This window comes from Oryctolagus cuniculus, chromosome X, assembly GCF_051225735.1.
Source record: "Oryctolagus cuniculus isolate XC-2025 breed Fujian yellow rabbit chromosome X, ASM5122573v1, whole genome shotgun sequence".
In the NCBI taxonomy this organism is placed as follows: domain Eukaryota; kingdom Metazoa; phylum Chordata; class Mammalia; order Lagomorpha; family Leporidae; genus Oryctolagus; species Oryctolagus cuniculus.
Window position 1 is genome coordinate 85,785,982 of NC_142888.1, and position 22,076 is coordinate 85,808,057.

The 22,076-nt window shown below is 36.1% G+C and overlaps 1 protein-coding gene across 16 annotated transcripts in view; it reads left to right on the plus strand.

Annotated features, from left to right (window-relative positions):
• The window catches only part of RBM41 (RNA binding motif protein 41), a 65,355-nt gene extending 44,076 nt beyond the window's left edge, over positions 1-21,279 (plus strand). For 4 of the 16 annotated variants that reach the window (XR_016227801.1, XR_016227802.1, XR_016227799.1 and 1 more), the window contains 3 exons: positions 1,537-1,641; positions 16,911-17,058; positions 18,591-21,279. Coding sequence is in view for 12 of the 16 variants with exons in the window: in XM_070067475.2 (XP_069923576.1) it covers positions 1,537-1,919; positions 16,911-17,058; positions 18,591-18,757 (698 nt within the window). In the remaining 4 variants the exon portion in view is untranslated. Of the gene's footprint in view, positions 1-1,536; positions 1,920-16,910; positions 17,059-18,590 lie in introns of all 16 variants that reach the window. The other 12 variants (XM_070067475.2, XM_017349920.4, XM_051827225.3 and 9 more) reach the window with 3 other exon arrangements.
• The last annotated feature ends 797 nt before the right edge of the window (positions 21,280-22,076 follow it).

Genomic DNA, 22,076 nt, shown 5'->3' on the forward strand with positions numbered 1-22,076 from the left:
GTAATTTGACCACTGAAAGGAATTATTACATTTAATTGAAACACATGAAATATGTGAAAATACATGTTCTCATAATTATACTAAAATATTGATAACCATTGGACATTTCTAAGGTACTAACTCATTTTTTTCATAATTGATAAATAATGGAGGGGAAAAAAATCAAACATATTTCCTACCTTTCCTGTATAAGAGAAGTCAAATAGTTGATGACGGTAAGTTCACTATAGAGTTCCACACAATAAATACAAAAGAAATAATAGAATTGGAAATGCTCCATCTTGCAACTTCTAATAAATTAATAGATCTTGATAATGATCACTAGTGGATGTAAAATCCCTTAGGTTAGAGATGAATAGAAGAATTTAATAATGGAATGATGAGAGTAATGCCACTTGAATCCACTTACCAATTTCAGCATCATTAAAAATGTGACCTGCAAACACGATGCGCCTTATGACATGATGCAATAGAAAGTTCACATCTATGAAGGATTCTTGCTTAAAAATACTGAACCTATAGATCATCACTGTCCAGTGCAACTTTCTACAGTGACGTAAATAGTCTATTTCTGCTGTCCAGTGTGGTATCCACTAGACACATGTGGCTGTTGAGCACTTGAAATGTGCTAAGTTTGAGGAACTGATATTAAAAAAGTAATTTAAATAGACACATGTGGCCAGTGGCTACTATATTAACTTGAATAGTTTGAGATTTAATGGCCAAGAAATAGGAGATTGAGGAATAAGTTAAACATTACCATTAAGAAACAACTGATAATATCCACTTGTTCATAGAACAAATTTGGTTTCTCTAATAAATGTATGGGGTAGGAGATGAGCTGGAGGTGTGGGAAGGGAGGACACTTTTAGAATAAAATAGAAAGAGATTTAAGAGATAATAACAGCCAAAGACCAGTTTAAATCTCAAATTGAATAACCAAATATAAAAACTATCTTTGAGATAATCAGGGGAATTTGATTATGAGCTTAAAGTTAGACAATACTAAAGAATTATTATTAATTTTGTGAAGTATGATGTTGCCATCCTGGTTATATTTTTTAAATGTCCTTAGCAGTTACAGGTGCTTGTAAGAGGGTAATTCAAAAAATTCATGTAAAAAATGGAATTAAATGATTTTGGGGGACACAAAAAATTTTTAAATCCATGCATAGTTTTGTCATACTATGTATTTTTATAAACTTTTTGAAGACCCCTTGTGTGCTTGAATTTCAACAATTTTTATGCCAAAATAAACTTATCTTAATTCCATTTCCCATAGACTTTCTGAAATACCCTGGTACTTGCATGACCCTGAGAGGCCCAGGTGTCTTTCTTGCCTCACCATAGTTCTGGCCTTTCTTGAGATGTACTGCAAGAAGTAGCTAGCTACATACTATTCTCATTTGTCACAGGTTGTGAAGATTTGCCCTAGAAGTTTCTATATATGTGATACAGGATTTAATTTTTATTAATTTGTCAAAGGCTGTATTGGTAGGTTTTGTAGAACTTCCCTATCTCTTTGTCTTAATCCAGATGAACCCCATAAGAAGAACAAAGGTGATCCCATGAACAACCTGGAAAATTTTTACCAAGAGATGATAATGAAAAAACGTCTTGAAGAGTTCCAACTTATGAGAGGTGAACCCTTTGCTTCCCACTCACTGATCTCAGCTTCATCAGTGGGAGATAGTGGCACAGCTGAGAACCCATCATTACTCGAGGACGAGGGAAAACAGGCAGCACAGGGTAAAGGTCCAGGTCTCCATGTGGCAAAAGTTATTGATTTTTCGCCTAAGAAGCTGACGCAGCCAATAGAATTTGTCCCAGAAGATGAGATCCAGAGAAATCGTTTGTCAGAGGAAGAAATCCGAAAAATTCCTATGTTTTCTTCATATAATCCAGGGGAGCCAAACAAGGTATAGGCCAAACCAAGAAAAACAACATGGGTTGTTTTCATTTTTATTTACTTCTACTTAAAGTAATACTTTTTAAATTACCTTTGGTTTTACCAAAGAATCATGACATAGGCACAGTGATTGTGTTTGTCCTTGACCTTGACTATTCATTCTTTGCATACCATATAAGTAGCATATTTTCTATGATGTTCTTTGTGCTTTTCTAAGTTCCTAAACTACCTTTAGAATTTTAAATATCCTGACAACACTCATCCAAACCTACTAAACAATCCTGAATTAATAGAAAAGTAACTTCTGACTTCCTTGTAATAATCAAGCAGTATCCGTAGGACCACCATGATTGGTAGCCATGATGCTTCTGGAATTGATCAGTAAATAATTGACCTTGGTTGTGAGAAGCGTTTACTGTTAACACAAGTTTTCTCTTCAGGATGCTCCACCTTGCATTCATATGACATATGATTTAAATTGCATTGGCAGGGCATCAGAGTGAAAACACAGGTCCTCTAAGACTAAAAATTGACAAACATAACTAAGTAATTGTAAATAATCTTTGATAAAATAATTTAATATTCATGCTGTATTAGGATACTTCAAACAATTCATGTCAAATGGAATTAAAAGATAATCTGTATTTTCCATGAACTTTTTGAAGACCCCCTCATATGTTACATCTGGAATGGAAAACTTCATCACTACGTCATCCAAAGAAGCAACCTAAGCCTAGAACATATACTTCGTTGTATCTAATTTTAAAAAAACAAAACGAAAAATAATGTCCGTTTCTGATTCTCTCTGAATTTTTCTAAAAAGCCATGGTAGATAAGGGATATTAAAGCAGCTTCCTTTGGGTGATAGAATTTCTAATGTATTCTTCCTGATAGTTCAAGTATAGCAGGATTTTTTACTTCTTATTATGAAATATTACTAATATGCCAAAAGTTATATAAGATAATATGGCAGACACCTGTGTAACTAGCCAGCCATCTTTATCAATTCTTAATGGTTTCCATATTTCCTTAATTTAAAAAATAGTAAAGCATTATAGATGTACCTGGAGACTTCCATGTATTCTTCACCAATCCTCTTCTTTCTCCTTTCCAGATGTAACCACTCTCCTGAATTTGCTATTTGCCATTACCATGCACATTTTTATATTTTTTACTACATCTGCCTATACAGATAACCCCAAATTACAAAATAAATCAGCTTACAGTTTTTGGACTTTACGATGGTGCAAAAGGAACATGCATTTAGTAGAAATTGTACTTTGGAGGCCGGCGCTGCGGCTCACTAGGCTAATCCTCCGCCTTGCGGTGCCGGCACACTGGGTTCTAGTCCCGGTCGGGGCGCCGGATTCTGTCCCGGTTGCCCCTCTTCCAGGCCAGCTCTCTGCTGTGGCCAGGGAGTGCAGTGGAGGATGGTCCAAGTGCTTGGGCCCTGCACCCCATGGGAGACCAGGATAAGTACCTGGCTCCTGCCATCAGATCAGCGCGGCGGCCATTGGAGGGTGAACCAACGGCAAAAGGAAGACCTTTCTCTCTCTCTCTAACTGTCCACTCTGCCTTTCAAAAAAAAAAAAAGAAAAGAAATTGTACTTTGGATTTTGAATTTTGATCTTTTCCAGGGTATAATGATATGCAGCATGATACTCCCTAGTGATGCTGGGCAGTGGCAGTGAGCCCCAGCTCCTGGTCAGCCATGTGATCTTGAGGGTAAACAACCAATACTCTACAGTATGCTGTGTTGCTAAACTTTAATGTTTGGTAGGTTAGATGTATTAAATGCATTTTTGACTTCTGGTATTTTTGATTTACAATGGGTTTATCCTGTCATAACCCTACTGGAAGCTGAGGAGCCTCTGTATTTATAATACTATTGTGCACATTTTGAAACTAAATATCCTTCTAAGACTTGCTATTTTGGCTCAGTATATGTAATGTTTTCAGATTTATTTCTAGTGCTACAAGAGCTATATAATGTTCCATTGTAGAAGTATACTATAATCCATTTGCCCAATTTCCTGAGTATTTGTCCCATCCATTATTTTACTATCACAGATAATTCTACACCAAACATTAGTACACATTTTTTATTGTACATATGCAAGAGTTTCTTTAAGACAGAAAAATTAAGTTACAATTAGTAGGTCACAACCAGCAGGTTTTTAAAAAATAAAATAGAATAGAAATTATCAAAGTGCATTCCATACAATGAGGGTAATTACTGTTTCTTAAAGCTTTTGTTTCTTGTGTGAGATATATATATATATATATATATATATATATGATTTATGTGTGGGCCACAATGTAAAATGCAGTTCTTCCAGTAGCTTTCAGGTTGGGAGAGAAAGTGTTGTTCTATTGTAGTGATTCTCAAATATGTAGTGTGTATCAGAATCACCTGAGGGACATATTAAGACACACGGCTCACTTGGATAATCCTCTGCCTGCAGCGCCGGCACTCCGGGTTCTAGTCCCGGTTGGCATGCTGGGTTCTGTCCCGGTTGCTCTTCTTCCAGGCCAGCTCTCTGCTGTGGCCAGGGAGTGCAGTGGAGGATGGCCCAAGTGCTTGGGCCCTGCACCCGCATGGGAGACCAGGAGAAGCACCTGGCTCCTGGCTTCAGATCAGCGTGGTGCGCCAGCTGCAGCGTGCCGACCGCAGCGGCCATTGGGGGGTGAACCAATGGAAAAGGAAGACCTTTCTCTCTGTCTCTCTCTCTCACTGTCTAACTCTGCCTGTCAAAAAAAAAAAAAAAAAAAACACACTCACATTGTGAGGCAGGTATTTGGCCTAGCTGTTAATTAAAAAGCCAGTTGGGATGCCCAAGTCCCATATTTGAGTTCCTGGCTTTGAATGCTTGCTCCAATCCTGATTCCAGCCCCTCTAGTACATATGCTGGGAGGCAACAAGTGATGACTTAAGTAGTTGAGTCCATGCCACCATGTGGGAGACCTGGCCCATCCCTAGTAAATGGAAGATAGTGTTCTCTCACACATGTTCTCTCTCCCTCCCTCCCTCCCTCTCTCTGTCTCTCTGTCTCAAATAAATACAATAAAAAAAGTAAAAAAAAATACAGATTATTGGGCTCTTTACTCCCAGAATTTTTGATTCCCTAGATATAGAGTAGGGCCTGAAACTTTGCATTTCCAGAAAGTTCCCAGGAGATGCTGCTAGTCTGATAATGATATTTTAAGAATCACCATTCTAAATTGTATCCCTAGAAGTGGAATTACTAAGATATAAGGTGTGCATATCTTCAACTTTTAGCAGGATTTCAAAGAGCTTCTTTGCATCCTTGCTAAGACTTTGTATCATCAGACTTTATTTTGCCTAGAAGATTTTAAAGGTATCTCATTATTTTAATTTGCATGTCCCTGATTTCCAGTGAACTTATGCAGGTGTTGATAAATTTATTGGGCTTTCAGCAATCCTCTTTGAGTTAACTGTTCCACTCCTTTGTCCTTTGATTATTTTTTCTATTTATTCAAAAAAATCATATATCGCTTTTTTAAAAGATTTATTTATTTGAAAGGCAAAGTGAGAGAGGGAGAGGGAGAGGTAGGGAGGTCTTCCATCTACTGATACACTCCCCAAATGGCTGCAATGGCTGGGGCTGGGCCAGGTCAAAGCCAGGAGCCAGAAACACCTTCCTGGTCTTCCACATGGGTGGCAAGGGCCCAAGCACTTAGGCCATCTTCTGCTGTTTTCCCAGGTGCATTAGCAGGGAGTAGATCAGAAGTGAAGCAGCCAGGACTTGAACCAATGCCCATCTGGGATGCTAGTGTCACAGGCAGTAGCTTAACCCACTATGCCACAACACCAGGCCCCCTAAAATATTACTTTTAAATTATGGACACAAATCATTACTGTTTATTTAGCAAATACTTTGTCCCAGTAAGTGATTCATCATTTTAACATTGTTTTTGATTCTCATTGAGTAAAAATCTTTCATTTTTTTTAACAGGCAGAGTTAGACAGTGAGAGAGAGAGACAGAGAGAAAGGTCTTCCTTTTCCATTGGTTTACCCCCCAATGGCCACCACGGCCAGTGCACGCTGATCTGAAGCCAGGAGCCAGGTACTTCCTCCTGGTCTCCCATGGGGTGCAGGGCCCAAGCACCTGGGCCATCCTCCACTGCCTTCCCAGGCCACAGCAGAGAGCTGGACTGGAAGAGGAGCAACCGGGACAGAACCCAGCGTCCCAACTGGGACTAGAACCCGGAGTGCCGGCACCGCAGGCGGAGGATTAGCCAAGTGAGCCATGGCACTGGCCGTTTTTTTTTTTTTTTTCAATATTTATTTTGTATGTACTTGAAAGGCAGAGTTAAAGAGAGGGAAGGGACATAGAGAGAGCTTCCATCTTCTGGTTCACTCCCCAAATGGCCACAACAACCAGGGCTGTGCCAGGCCGAAACCTGGAGCCTGGAGCTTCTTCTGGGTCTCCCATGTAGGTACAGGGGCCCAACGACTTGGGCCATCTTATTCTGCTTTCCCTAGGCATATTAGCAGGGAGCTGGATCAGAAGTGGACCAGCTGGGTCTTGAACAGGCCCCCAAATGGGATGCCAGCATCACAGGTGGCAGCTTAACCCACTTTGCCACAATTCTGGCCCCACATCTTTCATTTTAAAGCTATCATATAATGAATATTTTATTTGATGGTTTGTGCCTTTTGAGTTGTTTTAAGAAACCCCTTGCCTACAAATAAATAAGAAAAGCAAAAGAAATCAAATAAAAAATGATTAGAATACAGACAATAAATAGACAATTCATAGAGGTGCAAACATGAATGGCTTATAAACTTAAGAAATCTCATGAGTACCATAATTAGAGAAATATAAAATAAAACCACAGTGATACATACCCTTTAACACTGGGATGTTGACATGCATTTAAAGGCCTAACAATGCTAACTATTGGTGAACATACAAATATTAAAAATTCTGATACACCACTGGGAGAACATAAATGAATATAACCAGTTATAAGAATATCATGACAGGGGCCAGCATTGTAGCACAGAGTATTAAGCCAGTGCCTATGATGTCAGCATCTCATATTAGAGCATCAGTTCAAGTACCAGCTGCTCTGCTTCTAATTTAGCTCCCTGCTAATGTGCCTGGGAAAGTAGTAGAAGATGGCCTGAGTACTTGGGCCCCTGCTGCCCAGTGGTACACCTTAGGAAATGAACCAGCAGATGGAAAATATCTTTCTCTGTCTGTCTTTTCCCCCTTGCTCTGTCACTCTGCTTTTCAAATAAAACAAATTTTTTAAAATTTATTTATTTGAAATACAGGGTAACAGAGAGAGAGAGGGAAAGAGATCCTCCATCCACTGGTTCACTCCCCAAATGACCACAATGGCCAGAACTGGGAAGCCAGAAACTTCTGGGTCTCCCACATGGGTGCAGGGGCCATCTTCCTCTGCCTTCCCAGGCACATCAGCAGGGCGCTGGATTGGAAGTGGAGCAGCCAGGTCCTGAACTGGTGCCCATTTGGGATGTTGGCATCGCAGGCAGCAGCCCTGTCTGTAACACCACAGTGCCAGCCCGTAAAACAAATCTAAAAAAAAACCTCATGGCAGTATCTAGTTAAATTGAAGATGCTTATAAACTGTAAGTGAGCAGTCTCACACCTAGATATCTGTCTTAGAGAAACTCTTGCACACACACATTGGGAGATTTTACAAGGGTGCTTGCTCTAGCATTGTTTGCAAGCAACATGTATGTTCATCAGCAGGAAAATAAAACATGGTATATTCATAAAATAGAATACTGTACAGTAGATAAAATTTAAATTATTGAATTGCAAGTATCAATATGGATGAATATCATGAACATTAATTTCAAATAAAAAAAACAGCTAGTTGCCCACCTCTGATTTTAGCTCCAGCATGTAAAGTGTTTGGAAGGCACAACTTCCCATTTTAAAACAAGAAAAAAACAGCTGAACAAACTAAAACTCAATGACTCTTCTTGGATCCATTAGAAAATTGAAGCAACAGGGCAAACTGCAACCCCAGAATCTTGAGAGACAAGCAATTACAGAAAATTACATCTCAGATCTGCCTGTTGGGAGCAGAAGGCACTGGAGCCATAAACTGGTAGGAACACCTAAGCAGTAACTTTAACAAATTACTTGAGGTAGAATGTAAACTAGTATAGGAGTGACACACTCCTGGGAGCTGCAGTCTTAAGCTACCCCTGACATTTTCATTACTTTTACTTTCAGGAACCCTTCCAAGGGTTCTCGAGGTAAAGTGCTAAGGGAAAAATGCCATTTCTAGCCTGAGGAGATGCAAAGTGATCATTTTGAGGTACAATCAGCTTTCCACACAACCAAGGGCTACTCAGCAAGGCCAGCAACTTTACCAAAGTCTTTTTTTTAAAGATTTATTTATTTATTTGAAAGGCAGGGTTAGAGAGAGAGAGAGAGACAGAGAGAATCTTCCATCTGCTGGTTCACTCCCCAAATGGCTCTAATAGCCACAGCTGGGCTGATCCAAAGCCAAGAGCCAGGAGCTTCTTCTGTGTCTCCCACATGCGTGTAGGGGCCCAAGCACTTGGGCCATCTTCCACTGCTGTCCCAGGTGCATTAGCAGGGAGCTGAATTGGAAGTGAAGCAGCCGGGACTCAAACTGGTGCCTATATGGGATGCTGGCGCCACAGGTGGCAGCTTTACCCACTATACCACAGTGCTGGCCCCAACTTTACCAAAGTCTTACCTATCTCCAGAACCCTCTTGCTTTCCTGTATTACTTCAAAGAGATAGGGAAAAAAGCTGTGAAACACTTGTGAAGGTTACAGGCTGGAGATACAGATATGCAAAAAGATTGAGACTTGATTAAATCACTACAGAGTCCTTTTCCCTCACACCTTACCGCCAAATCAACAGGGCTTCAGTGTGCTAACTGGGTTGTAGATAAAAGACTTGCAAGATTCAGGCTTTGTTTAAGGAGTTTGTAGGAAAACACAAAGGAAACCAGGGAGACAAAAGGATAATAGAAGAAATCAAAACCTTTGACTACAGCTAGAGCAGGCATTAAGCACAGCCCAACTCTTGGAGAGGTTAACATGAAGTCTTATGCTAGGCGTGGGCATTTAGCCTAGTGTTAAGACACTGGTTTAGTGTCCCTATATATATCGGAGTACCTAGGTTGCACTCCCAGTTCTGGCTCCTGATTCCAGCTTCCTGCCAATGCTAACTCTAGGAGGCAAATGGTGATGACTCAAGTGATTGGGTTCTTGCCACCCATTGTGGGAGACTCGGGTTGAGTACTAGGCTCCCAGCTTCAACTCTCTGGCCATTCCGGGCCATTTAGGGAGTGAATCCGTATATAGGAACTTTCTCACTGGGTCTCTGCCTCTCAAAAAACCACAAAAACAGCTGACAATCTAGCATATTTGGCTCAGTTCCTATTACTTAATAGATTATGTTCAGCTTTCAACAAAAAATTACAAGGCATACAGAATCTAACTGTATTACAAAATTAAAAAAAAAAAAACTTCACTGAAGGAATGAGAGAAAAGGTACTGACCTAAGTATTTTTGAAAGTGTATGGAGTCTGGACAACTAGAGACAAAAGGAACAATAGCATGTAAGCATTGTATACTAGTTGATAAGTTTATGTCCCATGGGGATACTGGTTAACAATGCTTATATTGCTATATATGTGTAATAGAATGAGACATTTAAGTAAATGAATGACAGATTCTCACTGTTGAATTTACAGCTAAGAGAGGAGGCTAGAATGGACAATGTGGTAATGATTTTATAGTTAGAGACACCAGTATGAACTCATGTTTAACTTACATAGGTATAGATGGACACATGAAAAAATTTGTGTATATATACAGATTAGTATTAGCACATTTTTGTTAGTATTTTTATTAGTATTAGCACATTTTTCTCCTCTGTCAGTTGAGAGATCCCAAATCATAGGACACTGCAGTAATTATAAGCTTTCTCAGAATCCACATATTGGTTTCTGATACCATTATCTGATGACAAGAACCAGGATTCCTTGAAGAAGTGATGGATTCTAGTACTGGTAGCAGGAGATATACACGATGAGACTTATGCATCTTGTAGTGCGAGAAAGTAAGGAACTGCCCAAAATAACAGCAATATAAAAACACTGTTGATGTATGTTAAAGGAACACAAGAGCCAACTGAAAGCTTCCAATGACCAATGTTGTTAACAAATTAAATAAATTAATGTTGGATAGTGAACCAAAGTACAGAACAATTATTCATGAGTGTGACATTCATAGATGATTGAGTAGATAAATAAGAGATAAATGTCCCCAGAAAAAGAATTTCAAGTAATTTATATAGATACTCTTCCTCAAAGAGTGAGAGTATCACTCCTCAGCCAGGTGATCAAGGACATCAACTGTCATAAATCAAAGTTGGTAATATGTATGCTTAATAGGATGTGATCAAAAGTGTGATTTCACTCTGTGATCTTCTTCCCAATAACCCATAACTCCAGTGTAAACATGAGAAAAATACCAGAGAAATTCTAATAGTGGAGGATCCTATAAAATATGTGGCTAATATTCAAAACTGTCAAGAGTGTGAAAAACTCAAAAAATCTGAAAAACTGCCATAACCAAGAGGAGATTAAAGACACATGACAATTAAATGTAATACGGTAACCTGAATGGTATCCTGAAATAGAAAAAGGACATTAACTAAAATCTAGAGAAATTTAAATTAACTGTTAGTTAATAGTAATGCATCATATTGGCTTATTAATTGCAACAAATGTAACATTCTAATTTAAGATATTAATAATGGGAAAATTGGGTGAGTGGCATACAGGAGGTCTCTGGTCTAATGTCTTAATTTTTCTGTAAATGCAAAACTGCTTAAAGTCAATTTTAAAAGTTTTTTTTAAAGTTAGCTGCAGAATAATGCATACAGTACAACACCATTTATATAATGTTTGAAATGTGAAACAATGCTGTGCATTGATTGCAAAGGAATACTACGAAGAGCTTCATCCTCTTAACTCTTGGAGATACTGTTTTTGTTTCACAGGTATGAACATACATGGCTATATCTTTGTGTGTATTTGTATATGCATATATATAAATATATATTGTAGATGTAGACATATGTGTACACAGGTACTTCAAAAAGTTCATGGAAAATAGAATTAAAAGATACATTTATTTTGGTATAAAAATGTTGAAATATATACAGGTTTTCATAATATGCATTTTCCATAAGCTTTCTGAAATATATATATACATACATATGCATATTTATATATATAAATAGAGAGAGAGAGAGAGAAGATGTGTCGAAGTAAGATCTGGCAGAGCCACTTTTACCAAAAGTCCTCTTTTTTTTTTATAAGGTTCCCTTTTAAAAGGGAAGTTTCCTGATTGATGAGAACCTTGGAATCTATTTTCATACACCCCTTTCTGTGGTTATTAATTTTCTGATGCTTTTGTGGTATTTGAGAGCAAAGACTCAAGATCACCTGAAATTACCTAAGTGAATCACAAATCAGTTATTCTATGCCTTTGCCTTTAAGATACAAAATGCATAAAAGTTAATGTGTAAATATCCAAGTTTAAATATTTTGACACAAAGGTTCTACTACTTGTTTACAGTATTTAATATATTCATTCATATATTTCAGTGATAATTATTTAAGTGGGCTCTATTTTCTAGCTCTTTGTGTTTTTGTTCATATCTTAATTCTTCCCTAGTTTCTCAAGCTGTAGCAGATATAACTAATGCTTTGTTAGTATATGAACCATTTTTTCCTCTTCTTTTTATGGTATTTAAAAAATATGAGATCTGTCCTTTTAAACAAATTTTTAGGTGTACAATGTTAACTGTAAGCATACTGCTTTACAATAGATCTATATAAAACTTTTTCATCTTGTATGACTAAAACTTTATACCTATTGAACAGCATCTCCTTATTTCCCCAATTTCCAAGTCCATAGCAACCACCATTCTACTTTTTGCTGTGATGGATTTGACTATAAATACTTCATATAAGTGGAATTGTGCAATATCTGTCCTTCTGGGACTATCTTACTTCATTTCACATATGCACATCAAGGTTCAGCTGTGTTGTTGATGATTACAAGATGTACTTTTTTAAATCTGAATAATATTTCATTGTGTGTGTGTGCCACTTTCTTCATTCACCAATAGAAATTTAGGTTGTTCCCACATTTTGGCTATTGTGAATAATGCAGCAATGAACATGGGAGTCTGTTTATATATCTTTAAGATCTTGATTTCAAGTCTCTTGGATAAATAGGTAGAAGTGAGATTATTGGATTGTATGGTAATTGTATTTCTGATTTTTAGAGGAACTTTGATATGGTTTTCTATAGTGACTGTACCATTTTCTATTCCCAACAGTGCACAAAGGTCCCAATTTCTCCATATTCTTGCCAGTACTTGTTATTTTCTGTTTTTTTGATAATGCCATTTTTTTAAAAAAAATTTATTTATTTACTTGAAACAGTTACACAGAGAGAGAAGGAGAGTCAGAGAGAGAGAGAGAGAGAGGTCTTCCATCCACTGGTTCACTCCCCAGATGGCCACAACAGCCGGAGCTGCGCCGATCTGAAGCCAGGAGCCAGGAGCTTCTTCCGGGTCTTCCACGTGGGTGCAGGGGCCCAAGGACTTGGGCCATCTCCCACTGCTTTCCCAGGCCATAGCAGAGAGCTGGATCAGAAGTGGAGTAGCCAGGTCTTGAACCAGCATCCATATGGGATGCTGGCACTGTAGACGGTGGCTTTACCTGCTATGCCACAGCGGCAGCCCCAATAATGCCATTCTGTCATTATGAGGTGATACCTCATTGTGCTTTTGTTTCATTTGAGAGGCAGAGATAGAGAAAGCTACCATCCACTGTTTCACTCCCCATATGCTCACAATGACTGGGAATGGGCTCAATCAAAGCGAGGAACTCAGAACCAAATCCAGGTCTCCCCCTTGGGTGGCAGGAACCCAACTTCTTGAGCCATCACTGGTGTCTCCCACCATTTACATAAGCAGGAAGCTGGAATCATAAGCCAGAGACAGGAGTTGAACCTAGGCACTCCAATGTGGGATGCAGGTATCCTAACCAGCATCTGAACTACTAGCCCAAACATCTCCCTTCCCGTCTCCACCCCTGCAATGTAGTTTTCCAATTTTAGTATATGTGCTGCCAAAGCAAGCACTGCATTGTAGTTTTGATTTACATTTTCCTGTTGATTAGTAAGACTATGCATCTTTTCATGTTTGTAGAGAACTGCCTATTAAAATCTTTTGCCCATATTTTAATAAGGTGATTTTTTAAGCTATTGAGTTATAGGATTCCTTATATTTTTTAGATATTAACCCCTTAAATATTTTTCTCCTATTCCATAAGTTTCCTTTTCAGGCCATTGTTTCCTTGGATATGCAGAGCTCCCTAGTTTCATATAGTTTCACTTATCTGTTTTTGTTTTGCTGCATGTGCTTTTGGTATCATGTTGAAGAAATCATCGTTAAAACCAATGTCAAAAAGCTTCTACTCTGTATTTTCTTCTAGGAGTTTCAGTGTTTCAGGTCTTATACTTAAATCTTTCATTCATTTTAGTTGGTTTTTGTGTTTAGTATAAAATAAATGTCCAATTTCCTTATTTTGTATGTGACTGTCTAGTTTTCTTATGCTTTGTGGAAACTGTTTTCTTGGCACACTTCTATAAAATCTGTTGATCGTAGATATGTGGGTTTATCTCTAGACTTCCTAGTCTATTCATTGGTCTATGTATCTGTTTTTATGCCAGAACCATACTCTTTTGATTACTGAAACTTTGTAATATGTTTTGAAATAGGGCAGTGTAAGTCCTGTAGCTTTGTTCTTTCTCAAGATTTTTTTGGCTATTTGAGGTAATTTTCAGCTATTTATGAATTTTAGGATTGTTTTTTTCTATTTCTATAAAAATGCCATTAGGACATTGATAGAGATAACATTGAATCAATAAATCTGTTTGAATAGTATTAAATCTTAACAATATTAAATATTCTAACTAATGAACACAGAATCTTTCCACTTATTTGTATAACCTTTTATTTTTCTTAACAACATTTTTTTTATTTTTCAGTGTACAGATCTTTCATTCCTTGGTTATTAGGTTCATTCCTCAATATTTTTTTCAATGAGATTATAAATAAGATTGTTGTCTTAATTTTTTCTTAATAGTGCTCATTGTTAGTATATACAAATACAAGTAATTTTTCTATGTTAATTTTGTATCCAGTAACTTTACTGAATTTGTGTATTAGTTCTAATATTTTTGTTGAGTCCTTAGTATTTTCTTCATGTATGATGATTTCATTTATGAATGGAGATATTTACACTTTTTTATTGCCTAATTGCTGTGGCTATAACTTCCAGTACTGTGCTGAATAGCCATGGCAAGAGTAGGCATCTTCTCTTGTTTCTGATCTTACAGGAAAAACTTTCGGGTTTTCACCATTAAATATGTTCTTGGTTGTGAGCTTTTCATGTATGACTAATATTACATTGAAGTAATTTCCTTCTATTGCTAGAAGGAAATTACACTGTTGAATTTGGCCATGTGCTTTGTCTGCATTTATTGAGGTGATTATGTGATTTTTATCTTTCTGTTAATATATTGTAACACACTGGTTGACTTTGTATGTTGAAGCCTCTTTCATCCCAGGGATAATTCTCCCTAGATCAAGATGTATGATCCATTTAATGTTCTGATAAATTTGATTTGGTAGTACTTTTTGAAGATACTTGCATCTGTATTCCTCAAGGACATTGGCCTATGCTTTTCTTTTTTTTAATATGTAACTATCTTGATTGATACTAAAGATAATGAAATTCATATTTTCTCTTATTTTTTGTAACCTTCTCTTGGACAAGTGTTTTTTTTTTTTTTAAGATTGGTTTATTTATTTGAAAGGTAAAGTTACAGAGAGACAGAGGCAGAGAGAGAGAGGTCTTCCATTTGCTGGTTCAATCCCCAAATGGCCACAACAGCTGGAGCTGGGCTGATCCAAAGCCAGGAGCCAGGAGCTTCTTCCAGGTCTCCCACGTAGGTGCAGGGGCCCAAGGACTTTGGTCATCTTCTGCTTTCCCAGGCCATAGCAGAGAGCTGGATCAGAAGTGGAGCAGCTAGGTCTCAAACCGGCACCCAGATGGGATGCCGGCACTGCAGACAGTGGCTTTACCTGCTACACCACAGTGGGCCCCAGACTGTGCTTTTCTTGTAGTGTTGTTATCTGAGTTGGATCAGAATACTCATGGTGTGATGGAATGAGTTTTGAAGTGTTCCTTCCTCTTCAGTTTTTTTGGAAGAGTTTAAGAAGGATTTCCATTAAATATTTAAAAGAATTCACCAGTGAAGCCATCTGGTCTTGGGTTTTTCTTTGTTGAAAGTATATTATTAGGGCCAGCTCTTGCACCTGTGTGGGAGACCTGGCGGAAGTTCCTGGCTCCTGGCTTTGGATCAGCCCAGCTCTGGCCATTGTGGCCATCTAGGGAGTGAACCAGTGGATGGAAGACCTCTCTTTCTCTTTGCCTCTTACTCTCTGTAACTCTGCCTTTCAAATAAATAAATAAATCTTAAAAGACTAAGCAGTGAAAAAATATTTTAAAAAAGAAAAGAAAGGATATTATTACTGATTCAATATCCTTACTCATTATTGGTTTATTCTTTTCTGTTTCTTGAAGATTGAATCATGGTAGCTTGTGTAAGCTTCTATGAATTTATCCATTTTGTTTTGGCTATCTAATTTGATGGATAATTGTTCATAGTTTTTTATATTCCTTTTATTTATATGGCATTGATTATAATGTCTCCCCTTCTGGTTTTGTTTATTCAGATCTTCTTAATTAGTCTAGCTAGATTTTTTCCAATATTATTAATCTTTTCAAAAAACCAATTCAATTTTGTTGAGTTTTTCTGTTGTTTTTATATTCCATATTTCATTTATTTCTATTCTAATGTTTATTATTTCTATACATCTGCTAACCTTGGTCTTAGTTGATTCTTTTTTCCCCTGACTTAAAGCCTATGGTTAGGTTGTTTTTTTGAAATCTTTCTTATTTTTAATGTAATCATTTATACTATAAAATTCCTTCTTAGTATTGCTTTTGTTACATCCAGTAAGATTTGGTATGTAGTGTTTTCATTATCATTTTTCTTAAGATATTTCCTAACACCCCTTTTGATTCCTTCTTTGACCCATCAGTTGTACAACAATGTGTTGTTTATTTTCCATACACTTGTAATTTTCCAGTTTTCTTTGACTGTTGATTTCTAGTTTCAGTCCATTGTGGTCAAAAGAGATATTTGGTTTTATTTCAGTCTTTTTAAATTTCTTCAAACTTGTTTGGTGACCTAGTATACGTTGTACCCTGAAAAATGTTCCATGCTTGCCTAAGAAGAATGTGTATTCTGTTGCTTTCGAATTCATTCAGTAGCATATTTCAGGGAAGAATATCCAAAGCTCCAATTGGCTTTTAAACAGCCTTCAACCTACCCATCTTATTTTGACCCCATCCCTTCATATCCATTTTCAAAAGTACCTGAGCTGTCAATTCCCGAGGATTCTTGAGTGGAGACTGAGTGGGTTCTTGATTTTCTCCTCTGCTGGTTTAAGATTCAGCTTTCTTGAGTGTACCGGGTTGGTTCCTATCCATCATTATTTTTCAGCTTTCAAAATATTGTTGCTATTGCCATTTTCTCTTGTTCTTCCTAACCTTGCTGCTGCTGCTGCTGCTGCTGCTGCTGGTAGGTGTGTGTGTTTGTGTATGTGTGTGTGTGTGTATGTGCGTGTGTGTGCGTGTGTGTGTGTGTGTGTGTTTAAGTCCCTATAGTTTTATAGTTTCCTGGAACAAATGAAATTAGATGAATGTATTCAATCAACAATCTCTATCTAAACTATAAGGAACTAATTGTCCTACCTATCTTATGTGATATTTCTGTTGATTTTGAATTTGTATTAGGTGTTATACCTGAAGAATCTTAGCCCTCGGGTGACTGAAAGAGATCTTATCTCATTGTTCGCTCGGTTCCAGGAGAGAAAAGGACCTCCAATTCAATTCCGAATGATGACTGGGCGAATGAGGGGGCAGGCTTTTATCACCTTTCCCAGTAAGTGGCTTCATCTATGTAATTACTTAGTTGTAGCATCAGTTCACTAGCGAGTACCTATAATCCCTCTAATTTATAACCCTTTGATTTTGCCATCACACATGAGAAAAAGTGAAGGAAAATAAGAAAAGTTTGTTTCTAGTGTTCCTCTACCCCCATTATGTGCTCCTTCTTCTCTGCTAATAGTGCATGACCACCTTAGCCCAATGTCCTAAAGTTTCTATAATCTTGGCATTTCTTTCTTACCCTCCCAAAATCCACTTTCCCTTTGCTTAAATAGTATTTCTTGTCCACGTTATAATTAGATTATTCATTAATTAATATATTGGTATTCTGATCAAAACATATGTACTTGCCTTATGCCCTATTCTTTTAGGAATAAATGACTGCAAGCTAATATGCTGATTCATTAATTATACATAATTAGTGGATGATGACACACTCTTCTGAATAATTGTTTGTATGTTATACATGACTTCAGTGTTCTAATCCAAATGGAAGAATAATATAGGAATTTCATTTTCTATGACAGACCAAACAGCATATCTTTGGAGGGAGGCTGAGTAGGATCTATACCTTTCATTTTCCCTAAACTGTCATCATTTATAAATAGCCTACTAATCTATGTGTAGGCAAGTGGTTACACATACATACTGCCAAATTCCCCTCCTTTGTTTTCATACAGTCATATCATTTTTCTTATCCTAAGAAATATATATAGATCCCTTTAATAGTGGTTTTTAGTTTTCTCAAGTGTGAGGATCCCTTTTCAATTTAAAAAAAGTTTCCTGGACTCCCACATAATAGGTCCAATAATTGACAAATTATGTAATAAAAAGGCTTTATAAACTACTTTTAAAATGTAAAACTGTTTTGCTGATTCTAATAGCAGCTATACACATTACAAAATTTGTAGTATATATATGAAAATAAAATTGGTTTAATCTAAAGATATCATCCACTTATGATTCCACAGATTCCTAGCCATAAAATACCACTTCCTTATTTTCTACATCCAGGCTTTGAGACCTCTAAGTTGTGTACTCCTGCCATACACTATATATTCTTACACCTCAAGCTTCTATATGCTTCTTAAATTTATTCAAATAGTGAGTCCCATGACCACTCTCCCACTGAAAGAAAAAAGTAGCAAAGTGTTCCCAGTAACATCATGAGTGTTCTTGCTTGTCTTAGCTGCTTTGAAAATTTGCTTCTCATGGTATCTATAATCTGTTGTCTAAGATAGAGGTTTGTGTGTGTGTGTAATTAATTAATTACAGCTTACCCTTCTTTAGCAAACTGCCTTTGAATTAGGAGACATTCTCAAATATCCATGTTGAACTTTTATTGTCATTAAGCCTAACAATTAATTTAATCTTGGTGAATAATACAAATTGAAGATTATAGAAAAGATGATAAAATCACATGATAGCCTACATTTAACTCCCAGGCAAAACAACTTAAACTAGATTTAGAATAGAATTGAATTATTTAGCCCTATGTAAGATGATTTTTTTTTCTTTTTCTTTTAGATAAGGAGATAGCATATCAAGCATTGCATCTAGTAAATGGATATAAACTACATGGGAAAATATTGGTGATAGAATTTGGGAAGAACAAAAAGCAACAGTCAGATCTCCAGCCTACATCTCTCATGTCATCTGCTACAGACAGCACTACAAAAACCAGTGGTAGCTAGAATAGATTATGTTTCCTGGATGGTCTTCCTTATATCACAGTCTTGGATCTGGGATTTCTGTATAGAAATTTGTTTAATGTTGAAGAAGAGAAATTAATGGAGAAAAAAATACTATTTGGGATGCTCCCTTTCATCTTGTGGGGACAACTGGGACAAAACATTTTATATAATGAAAGCCTATATAGAATGTATGGTATGCTGAATGTGAAGGGTGGTGTACAAAAAGTATTATTTTCTCAGGATAAATTACAAAGGATTATTCCTGAGGGTTTTTTAAAATCTTTATAATTTGGGGAGGGTCTTCAATATTTGTCCCTACAATTACCATTTTTCAAGACTATTTCCTATATACCGAATTTAAAATGCTATTGAATACTGAAGTATTTATTTCCTAGAGCCCATTTTTCCTAATTTTATTCACCTAGTAAATAAAAGAGCACACATTTAGGCCTAAGCATCAATAAATATGTTAAGTTACTAGCAGCAGTAACAGTGGGTTGTTTCATAAGTCAGTCATCATATTTAATGAATGCTTCCCCACTAAGTTATCAGTTTTCAAAAAGCTATTTTTCTAAGGAAATCTTTTAGATCAAAATATGTGTGTTCTCACGGCCATTTAAACTAGCTACCATTGAGTAATCATCGAATTTAAAGCAATAAACTTTGAAAAATGTGTTTAATATATGTTAAATATTAGCTGTATGAATTTTAGAAGGGAAACATACTAACAAAGAACACTAAAGGGACATGGAAAGAAAGAATTTTCTAAGAGAAGTGGTGATTCTCAAATCCCCCAGTAGTTTGTTTATGGTTGCTGGAGAAGAGAAAGACAATATGCTGTCAAGGAAATGCTACTAACTTTATAGTCAGATCTGTGTTTAAACTCACAGCCACACTCACTGCTTTGAACTTGGAAAGTCACTCAAATCTGAACCTCTGTTATCTTGTAAAAGTGAGGATAATAACTACTTATCTAATTGGATTGTGAGGAATAAATGATGCTATATTTTTAAAGCTGAGGAATAGAAATAAAGAATGAATAAGATTGAACATAGTATAGAACCTGTGAGACACCAGTAGTGGGAGTACCAGGAAAAAAAGAAGAGAAAGGAGCAAAAAAACTTCCAAGAAATAATGGCTATAAATGCTCCAAATCTGATGAGAAGCATTAATCTACACATTCTAAAAGCTCAGCAAACCCCAAGTAGAATAAATGAAAAGAAATCCACAGACACATCATATTAAAAATGCTGAAATCCAAAAACAAAGGGAAAATCTTGAGAGCCACACACAAAAAATGAACCATTACTTATCAAGGAACTCCAACAATATTAACAGCTAATTTCTCATCAGAAACAGTGGCAGAGGCAGTGGTATAACATATTCAAAGTGCTCAAAGAAACAACTGTCAACCAAGAACAGTATATACAGAAAGAACAGTATATACAGGAAGACCATTCTTCAAAAATGAAGGTGAAATAAAACATTGCAGCATTATCAAAAACTCATAAAATTTGTTGCTAACAGCAGCTAATAAAGGAAATTCTTCAGGTTGAAAACAGGTGACCTCAGAGTAATTTGAATATACACACACAGAAAGAGTACAGGCAAAACTAATAACCTAAATGTATTTTCCTTTATCAATTCATTAAAAAAAAACAAATATATAAAGCAGTATGTATATGCCTGCATTGTTTAGTCTACAAAATATAAAACTGTGATATACTTGCCAGTAACAGGACAAAGGAGGTGGGTGGAAATAATGCTGTATTATATTAAAGAAATGACTAGATGATAAGTCAAATCCACAGAAATAAATGAAGATAGCAGGAAATGGGAAATAAGAACTATAAATATATCCTTGCTCTTCTTTCTTCTCCCAGCCTCTTTAAAAAGACATAAAATTATATTAATTATAATAATGTACAAAAGGATTTCAAAAAGTTTGTGGAAAATAGAATTAAAATATAAATTTGGTACAAAAATCTGAAATCCATGTACAATTTTTTCATAATATTCATTTTCTATGCACTTTTTGAGGATCCTTCATATTGTTAAGCTTATGTGTAGAAATAATATATATAACAATAATACCAGACACTGAAATAAAAGAATGAAATTATGTAGGAATAAGACTTCTATATATCATTGGAATTAAGTTAGTATCTATGTGAAGCCAATTCATTTTATTTAAGATATATATTGTAAGGCTTAGAACAGCCACTAAAGAAATAACTTTTAAAAAACAAAAGTATTATGAAAGAAATTTAAATGTCACATTAGAAAATACTCAATGCAAAATAAAGCAAAAGGAAGACCAGAGAAACGAAACTTGGGACATATAGAAAATGAATAATAATCTATCAGCCATAAATCCTCCCACAGCAATAAGAACAGTGTGAATGGAGTAAGCAATTCAATCAAAAGGCAGAGATTGTCAGAGTAGAAAAAAAACAAGACACTATGTTATTTATCATAGACACAGTTTAGGTTTGAAAAATATGAAGAAATTGAAGGTAAAAGAATGGGAAACAAATGTATCATGCAAACAGCAGTATAAGAAAATGGAGTGGCATCAGACAAAGTGGACTTTAAAACAAAAATAATTTTTATTTTTTAGACTTTAACAGACAAAAATTGTACATAATTATGGGACATGATATAATCTTTAATTACATGTATACATTTTATATGTCCAATTAGGGTAAATATATGTATCTTTTCAAGCCTTTAATATTTCTTGATAGTGAAAACATCCTACATCCTGTATTCTAGGTTTTCTTCATAGAGAAATATGCACTATATTAACATTATCTGTGGTCGCCCTACTGTGCAAGAAAATCTTGGAACTTCTTACTCTTATCTAGCTATACCCTAGTATCCATCAAGCTAAATAGTGACATTTTGTCTTGATAAAAGGGCCAATTCATGAAGAAGATGTAACAATTATAAACATGCATGCATACAACAAAGCCCTGAAATACATAAAGAAAAAAACTGAAATAAACGAAAGGAGAAATAGACACATCTACAAAAAGTTGGACTATTTAATACCTATTTTCGATAACAACTATACAGAAGATGAGAAAATAGAGTACATGAAGAACACTATAAGCCAAATCTAAAGACATCTATAGAACATTCCACCTAATAGCACTTGAATACATATTATCAAGTGCATATGAAGCATCTCTAGGATAGACCATATAGGCTAAACCATAAACTAGTTTAATAAAACTAAGTGAACTGAAGTCATGTAAAGTATGTTCTATGACCACAGGGATTGAAGTAAGAAATCATTAGATAGTACAAAATTGGA